The 8,610-nt window shown below is 42.9% G+C and overlaps 1 protein-coding gene across 2 annotated transcripts in view; it reads left to right on the top strand.

Moving 5' to 3' along the window:
- The first annotated feature begins 905 nt into the window (after positions 1-905).
- The window catches only part of BMERB1 (bMERB domain containing 1), a 56,599-nt gene continuing 48,894 nt past the window's right edge, over positions 906-8,610 (top strand). The window contains exons 1-4 of one of the 2 annotated variants that reach the window (XM_062503705.1): positions 906-1,206; positions 2,511-2,581; positions 3,913-3,942; positions 4,088-4,267. In XM_062503705.1, coding sequence (XP_062359689.1) covers positions 906-1,206; positions 2,511-2,581; positions 3,913-3,942; positions 4,088-4,267 — 582 coding nt within the window. Of the gene's footprint in view, positions 1,207-2,510; positions 2,582-3,912; positions 3,943-4,087; positions 4,268-8,610 lie in introns of those variants that run through there. The other variant, XM_062503703.1, reaches the window with a different exon arrangement.

Here is an 8,610-nt window from a genome sequence, read left to right as displayed (position 1 = left end):
ACAGCGAGTCCGCCAAGCGCTGGGCAGCGCGCTCTGCGCTCTTATTAAAATTTACTTAAATCTACAAGCTATCCATGACTATTTGTAGTCGTTCGTGGAAGAATTCGTGATAGTTTCAAAGGCATTAATCCAGGTGACAGAGCGAACTACCACCTCCTGCCTGGAGATGGTTCCCTCAGTCAAGCCTGAGCCCGCAGCCAGGAGCAGGGGGAAGCTCCCGGCGCTCCCGGGTGCGCTCCTTTCCTTCCGCGGCCGAGGGGGCTGGACACGAGCCTGCGGGACACGAGCCACCCTCGGTGTCACCTCACTACGGGGACTCCAGATCCGCTTTGTGACGCTGGTTCTGTGTGTACACGAGTCTCTTCAGTAACCGCACATCACTTGTGGCTTTCCCCTCAAGTTGTCTCAGCAGCAGAGGACAAAGCAGAGGAGCCCCACGGGCTGCTGCTGCTCAGCAGGTGTGCATCGGCCCTGCTCAGACTGCAAAACAAGGGCAATATAGAAATGAAAAAGCCATAACCTACTCATGTAAGCGCGCAACAAGGAGATAATTAATAAAAATAAGGAAACAATGCCTAGTTTTCATTTGTCACTCAATAGTTGAGACGCTTAATGCACAATGACCCCCATGGTGCTACTTAGAGCAAAGCCCAGGCGACACAGTCACCTGCATCTTCGGGGTGGATGCACAGGCACCTGAGAAGCGACCCCGCGAGCTGACGTGTGGCTGCCCTTCCATCACCGGGGTCATCCCCCACCCATCGGGGCCCGGCGTGGGGAGCCGGCCCTCCCTGGCACAGGGAGCGCTCCGGGGCCGCGGGGATGGCGAGGCGGCGGCGGGCGGGCCCGGGGGAAGGAGGAGGAGGAGAAGGAGGAGGAAGAAGAGGCGGAAGCGGCGGCGGGCGATGGCCGGGGCGCTGCTGCGCGGAGTGCGGCGCTTCCCCTGGCTCGGCAACGTGCTGCTCTACGGGGGGCTGTTCGCGGCCGGGGACGCGGCGCAGCAGCTGCTGCGGGGACAGCCGCCGGACTGGGCTCAGACGAGGCGGGTGGCGCTGGTGGCCCTGGCCTTCCACGGCAACTTCAGCTACGTGTGGCTGCGGGCTCTGGAGCGGGCTCTGCCCGGCCGCCGCCCGCCCGCCGTGCTGGGCAAGGTGCTCTGCGATCAGCTGCTGGGCGCGCCCGTCGCCGTCCTCGCCTTCTACACGGGTGAGTGCCGGGGGCTCCACCGCATCGCGACCCGCGCCTGCCTCGGACAGCGCGCACCGGCACCGGCACCCGCCCCAAGGCCGGGCCGGGAGGGGCCCCTCGCCCGCCCCGCGCGGCTCCCGCACCCCAGAACGGCGCTGCCCGGGCGCTCGGAGCGGGGACCGCGGCCCGGGGCTCCGCAGCTCCCGGCAGATCCCCCCGAGGATGCCCGCGGGCGCTGAGCCGCCAGTGGCGCTTCAGAGCTTTCCATGAGAGAGAGGCGGTGGCCCAAAGAACGCCTGCCCCGAGCTCGGTCGGGCCCGTAGCTTTTAATTAGCAACCAAGAATGCAAAGCACCTTACAAGGGTTGTAGCTTCCATGTCTGTTTGAATTGCCGTGCTCAGTTTCTCAGCGTCAGCTGTCTCATTTTCCAAAACGCAGCTGTAAATGTCAGGAAATGCCATCGTTCAGCGGACCAGCTTCTGCTCTGAGAGACTACAGAAATAAAGCATGCTACTGATGGCTAATCTCAAAAGCTAGCAAGTAATAAGATACTTTCAAAGAACTCTAGTATTTATTTCAGAAATCAACATAAGGGAATAAGAAAATTAATGGGTGAGACTAATGTAATTAAATGCTCTCATTTAACTTAAACTTGATTTGGTAGAAGAGTACAAGAGGCCCTCTTTTTTTCTGGGATTGGGAGATCTGCAGTCTATCACTCCAACAGGAAAATCATTCAAGTTGTGATTGAAAAGAAATGAAGTAAAAAAATAAATCAAACATCAGATAGTTCCTCTCAAAATCTTAACTGTATCACAACTTAAGCTGAGAATTGCCCAAGGACCAGAAAAGGGATAGTTAAAGTCCCTGAATTGGGCAGCAGTAAAATAATGTATCCATTGGGAGATACTGATAACCCCAAGGCATGTGAATACCTAGAAAGATCCCAGAGTCAGACTAAGGAGCCTCTGCTTTTGTGCAAAGTGCCTTATTCTCTCTCTAATGGGTGCAAAAGGTGCTTTCATCCTCTGCGTTCCACCACTACACCACTGGTGCATGGTATGGCAGAGAAACAGATGCTACAACACCTGTACACCCAGTAAATCCCAGCTGATCTCAGCTGTCAGTGCTGGGAGTCAAGTCAATAGATCAGATTTGATGTAGCACTAATAGGTAGCCAGAATGGCATGTTTGTAACAATATCAGCTTTTCCTTCGAAGATATTATAGTATATTTTGTGAAGGGTCTGGGATATCACTGGAAAATGTGAACATTAGATTTTTTGCATTTTTTTCTGATTATTGTAATTATTTTACCACTAGGTATGAGCATTCTTCAGAGGAAAGAGGATATCTTTTCAGACTGTAAAAAGAAATTTTGGAATACATATAAGGTGAGGCAAGCAATTTGCTTATCTCACAGCTAAACAAACAAACAAAAAAGGATAAACTATTTGGAATATTCCTTCCTCCAACTCCTTTTCTTTTCTTTTCTTTTCTTTTCTTTTCTTTTCTTTTCTTTTCTTTTCTTTTCTTTTCTTTTCTTTTCTTTTCTTTTCTTTTCTTTTCTTTTCTTTTCTTTTCTTTTCTTTTCCTCCATTATTTGATTATGTGTAGGAAGCTTTAAGTACCAGCAGTCACGTGAAGTAAAGGCAGTTTGGGTTAGGCAGTGCTGCCAGATGGGTGAAATTATGCCATTTAAAACATGAAATGAAATGTACAGTGTTTATACATGTAACACTTGCACCCAGCTCTGTTTGAATGACAGCCCTACAATACAACACTGATTCAGGGTCTTTTTATCTTTTGTCTTAAGAACTACCCACACACTGGTGTTTGTTAGTGATACTATTGACAACACTTACATGCACACCTATTAAAACCATTAAATACAGAGACACCTTCTTTGAGAATCATATTTAGCCTGTACTTTTCAGTGACAGTCTTCTCACTTTCAGAAACAAAGCCCCTTGTTTTAAGAAGGCTTTGGTATAAACCGCTGGCTTTAATTTTCATTTCTTCATATGCAAGACAAAATTATCCATGCTACCTCAGAGCTGAGCAAGCTGAGAATGTTAAAGGTTTCTCAGATGCAAGAAGAATGATGGATTAGCAGGAAAAAAAGTAATAGGAGAAAGTGTGTTTGCAATGTGATTTTCTCTTCATGTTGTAGAACTATATAGGTAGGATGGAAAAGTATTATTTTTATTCCTATGGAAGATAATTCTAAAAGCTGTGCCCACTATAGCCTATCAAAACATAAGGTTTCTAGTGGCCTTATGTTCTATGAGTAAATTATCCATTGATTTTTCTAAATTTGCCTTACGTGTATGAGTAAGTAGAAGGAGCATTGCAAGTGTGAAATAAATAGTGTTCAGTGGTATTTTTCATTAGTGCCTGAAACAAATGTTCACTTGTTTAAACATTTGCTCACCCATCTGGTAAATGCGTTTATTGTGTCTGGTGTCAGATGTCTGTGAAGACTTAACTGTGCTTAGGGTTTTGTATTTAAAATGAGTTAGAATAATGTGATGAAAAACTCAGAGCACAGAAGCTTATGATCAGAAGTTTAATACGGCAACCTCTAGGTTAAGCAACTCCATTTGTAATTGAACAGCTTTTATTAACTATACTCAAATACGTCTCAGTCATCACTGAATGTGGAAAAAATGAATCTTGGTGGTTGAAACCCGTAAGAATAACAGATGATTCATTTTCCTTTCAGACAGGACTGATGTACTGGCCTTTTGTGCAGGTGAGTTCTCAGGGTGACTCTGTGAGCCTTTCCCTGCTGAAGAAGTGGGTCCTGTGCAGCCACACTGTGTCTGACCCTGGGAGGAGTTGTTGGGTGTGTAGCAATGTCTGGAGCACTAACTGAGCTCGCTTTCCTTCCAACACAGCTGTCAAACTTCATTTTGATCCCAGTTCACCTGCGAACAGCTTACACTGGGCTCTGTGGCTTTGTCTGGGCTTCCTTCATTTGCTTTTCCCAACAGAGTGGAGATGGCACAGCAAAGTCAGCATTTATGTGGCTCCAAAGAGAGAAGGTCAATGCAGATGAAGAATCATCAGACAAATAAGAACTTCAGTTCTGAACACATTCTAAATTGCTAAACTGGTTTTTTGAAAGTCAGTAAATCACACTGCAGCCTCATTGTTGTGTTTAAAATAAGCAGTTATCTCAACATTTGGTGATCAGTATAAGCAGTGGAACAGTTTGTCTTTGTGCCTGTTTATTTTTCATAAAAGAGGCCAGTTGTATATTGACAATTAATTATTTTCATGCTGTCAGCCCACCTCATCTGGGAACAACTGACTTACAGGGCAATGTAAGCATTTGCACATCATGTCAGACTGGCTCACTGGGGAGAAAGATTAACTGTAATTTAATTTTCAAGCAACTTGTAATTGCTAGAAAAAGGGGAATCGAACATTAAACCATCAGTTGTCTGACTTGACAATTGTTATCAATGCAAGATTACTTTGCAGAGCAAAATTTAATGGATTCCATATCTAAAAAGTGGCATTGAATCTGTTTCATTGAGAGGAAACAAAAGTGCTGTCTTTGTAGAGCCCACTTTTCTATGGGGCCAACTTGTTTTATTCTACATGAAAATTTATACAGGAAGTTATTATTTCATAGGATATGTGCATGTTTTATCTTAGCTGTGAGAATAAAGATTACTTTGGTCAGAGCCCTTTGGGCTGGGTGCTGCCCACTGACCCTTGGGGTCAGTCATAGGCAGCTCCTGCACAGTGGAACCTGCCCAAGCACTGCAGGGAGTTTTTGCTGCTTCCTTTGTTCCTCAAGGGCCAAGGGTACACGGGAGTCTTGACTCCTCTACTCTTAGCTGTTTCATCATGCTGAACATATAATTAAAATTTTGAAGAAAAAGAACATGGGAAGGAAGGTAATGTGAATGGCAGAATCCAGCTAAATATATACCAGGAACTTCAATTTCTTCCTCAAATGGCTTTCAAACATTCCTATTCAAAGAAGACACTGGAAAATTATACATAGGAGACTAGGAGAAGATGAAAATTAATTATGGATTTGCTTTGTCAGCTTGAGGATCAGGTCTGGATATGGGTATTTTTAAAATATGCATATGTATCTCAAAACGGGAACTGTGCACATTTCTGTGATTGCAGAAGGCTGAAATCAGGCCAGTAAAGGAGCCCTTGTTATATCAGAGTGGGACTTTATGCCTTGAAGTTACTAAATTGTAAGCTTGAAAGCGTATCTGATTTAATGATTGAAGACTCATCCCTCTGTTACAATAATAATAAACCACTTTGAGGAATGTCTGAAATCCTAGGTCTTGTCTAAATAGTGTACAAAAGTCTGCTTAGGCTATAAATATGCACTCTTTTGGCCAGCAGCTGTACTACTTAATATAATGCTAGCAATTATTTGTCACTATAGGGGCTTGATGTGGCTTAGCCGAGAAAGGAAAAGGGATCATGCAAGCACTGCCCAATCTATTTCAGGTAAAATCAACTTGTTTAGCATAACCCAGTGGTCAAGAGTGAAGCAAAGTGCCCATATGGCTTTGACCAGAGGACTGCAGCAGTGGGAGAAGGGTAGAAGGCAGGGAGCAGCTTCCACAGCCTGTTCTGCTGGCATGCAGGTGGAGGAGGTGCTTTCCCTCTCAGGATGGACAAGCCACTGCAATTCCATTTTCAGCTTCACAGGCAGATGTGGAAGAGCACACCTGCCTACAGCCTCAAGGTGGAATTAATTTCAATTGACTTTTGACACCTTTGACATGGATATCTCCAGCTTGGCAAATAGTTTTAAGCTCTGTATGTTGAAATGTGCACAGTAAGGGCCCATTTCTCTCCATCTGTAACATGGAGGCTCAGATGACTGGCTGCTGTGTCAATAGCTTCTTTGTAGATGCTTATATTTGGTGAGTTGAATTCCCCTGCTGGATGTTGCTGCATGAATCACGAAGTGTGAATTGAGCAATCCTGATGCTGGACATCCCAGGAGGAGTAGAAATGCACAGGAGGAACTAACTGCATTTTGTCTGTCTATTTAAAAAATGAGTGAACAGATCCTTCAGACAGCTATTAAACTGTTCTTGTGTGTATAAAGTCCTCAGGAGAAAGAAGCAATTTCAGTAGTGGTTTTTTTTCTGTTGATATTTTTGGGATCAGACTGGTATTCTAAAATCTGTTCTATTTAGTAAGAGCTAAAAGTTTCAGGTAAGGTGTGCTAATTATGTATTTAACATTTTCTTACAGATGTTATTTATTTTTATTTCTGCTTGTGCAGATGATTAATAGCATTCACTTGGAGAAGGGAACTGGAAAATAATGTCATTACAAGGAGAGTGGAATGCTGTTGGTTTGCTGTAAGCAGTATGTGATATTTTCCTGTAACTCAGAGCAAAAGATCTTTCTTCGTGGGTATGGTTAGTAAAACTTAATTCCCAGATGAATCAAGAATTTATAACTCATGATCTGTATAATGCTGATGCCCTTCTTCATCAGGACTAACTAACAAATGAAAGATCCATCTTTTATTTTAAATGGTTTAAAAGCTTAAACAAGCTGTGCTTTATTGCTCTTGCTTTTGTGCTGCCAGCTTTTTGCTTGGGGATTTTGAGCTAAATTGTGTTTTATCTTCAAGTTTCTCTGGCTGGGGAGTTCAGGATTTCTCTCCATCTTTTATTACTCGAAGTACAGTTCTTTCATTTAATGGAAGCCTATAGCTGTTATATTTCACTAGACTAGATCTTGCATAATCCTTTCACTTTCTCAATTTCTCTTGTTAAGGCACTTGACAGCTAAGCAACACAAATCCCTTTTCACATTAAAAAAATTTTGTGTTTTCTCCCATTTAATTATGAGACGGATTTGTCTGAAAAACATTTCAGACCAACAAAATGCAAAATAATGAAGCTGTGTTGGGACAGTTCCTCAGTGTACATAAACTGATGGACCTTCTAAAGATTTTCTTCCTCTGGCAGTTTAGTCTGAGGACTTAATCCCTTAGTTGTTAGAGCCTTCATTATTTCTTGATACCTTTTTGGCTTAGAAGATTAATTTCACAGAATAACAGAATGGTTGAGGTTGGAAAGGACATCTGTATATCCATCCCAGGTCATCTAGTCCAACCCTATTTGACATATACAAAAACTTCTGTTTGCTTTTAGCAACTCAGTAATTTCCTGTGGGAATAAAAAAATAAATAAGAAGATGGGCAAGATTTATCCTAATGTCTCTCTGCTACCCTTTCAAAAACAGTCATAAGGGCTTTATGGCTATTTCCAGGAATTGCACTGATTTTACTGCCAGCTGAGCATGCAGATTTCCATGATCAGCAGGGTGAACAGAAGTATACATCACATAGGTGCTCAGGAAGGAGCAACACACTGCCAGTAGCTATTAGGCCTGCAGTCAGGTGATATTTTTATGTCATGGGTCCTCTCTAAGAGCAAATAGGATGAGCAGACATTTATATCAGTTCCAGTTCCATATTATTCTGGATGTCTGTGGAGATGTGGAGCCTGAATTTGATAAAATGAGAATTTCAAAATTTATTTTTCTACTACTGCAAATCTTTTATGTAAATGAACCTTCTGTGCTTACTAGTATGTTAAATACATCCTTCTTGGAAAATTCACCAGAAGGCCTCTGTCTTTTTCACACCAGAAGCACCCACCCAGTAACACAGCATAAAATAACCAATTCCTGCTGCAGTGAAGGTGAAACTGCCTCTAGTCTGTTACCATATCTGATATGTCAAGTGTGTTGAATTCTCTTTATAGAACAACCTTTGAAATCTATGCAGCTTCAGCCTTCCAATTCTCTGCTGTAAGTGCCAGTGCTTCCTGCTTGTGCTGCTGCCTCTACTGCTAGTGCCAATCCAGTGAGATGTGCAAGAAATACTTGAATTTTACTGAAAGAATGAATTTCAAGTTGACTGAAATTGTCTATGTTTTTGCAAAGGCTTAATAAACATTAAATACTGTTCTTTGGCTCTGTCTATCTTTAACTTGTGTATAAACAAATCCATGTGTATAAACAAAGCCAGATTGTATGTAAAGTTCTTATGGGATCTTCATGGACCACATGCAGCAGAAAGCTTAATTTGATGTCACAGACCTTAACACAGCAGCAGAGGAAAAACTAAGCAGGGATTATTCGCTCCCTTTAGAGTTCAGTTACGTAGATTAAGTCATTTGCCATTTCTGAATAAATTCAGAACAGAGCTCCCATCTTCAAAGTCTTATGCTGAAGCTGGTGGACTTTTATTTAAAAGATACAAATTTTTTATATAATTATTTCTTTAGATATATATTTGCAGAAGGAATGGAGAAATTCAGGCAGGAAAAATATATAAACAACTTTTCTAGAGAACGGAGGTTAGAAATGGGGTCCTTGCTAAAGGACTTAGTCAGGTTTGTGTGGG

Source organism: Cinclus cinclus, chromosome 16, assembly GCF_963662255.1.
Source record: "Cinclus cinclus chromosome 16, bCinCin1.1, whole genome shotgun sequence".
Classification (NCBI taxonomy): Eukaryota; Metazoa; Chordata; class Aves; order Passeriformes; family Cinclidae; genus Cinclus; species Cinclus cinclus.
Note: the sequence above shows the minus strand (reverse complement) of the source record. Positions and strands in the feature narration are given on the sequence as shown.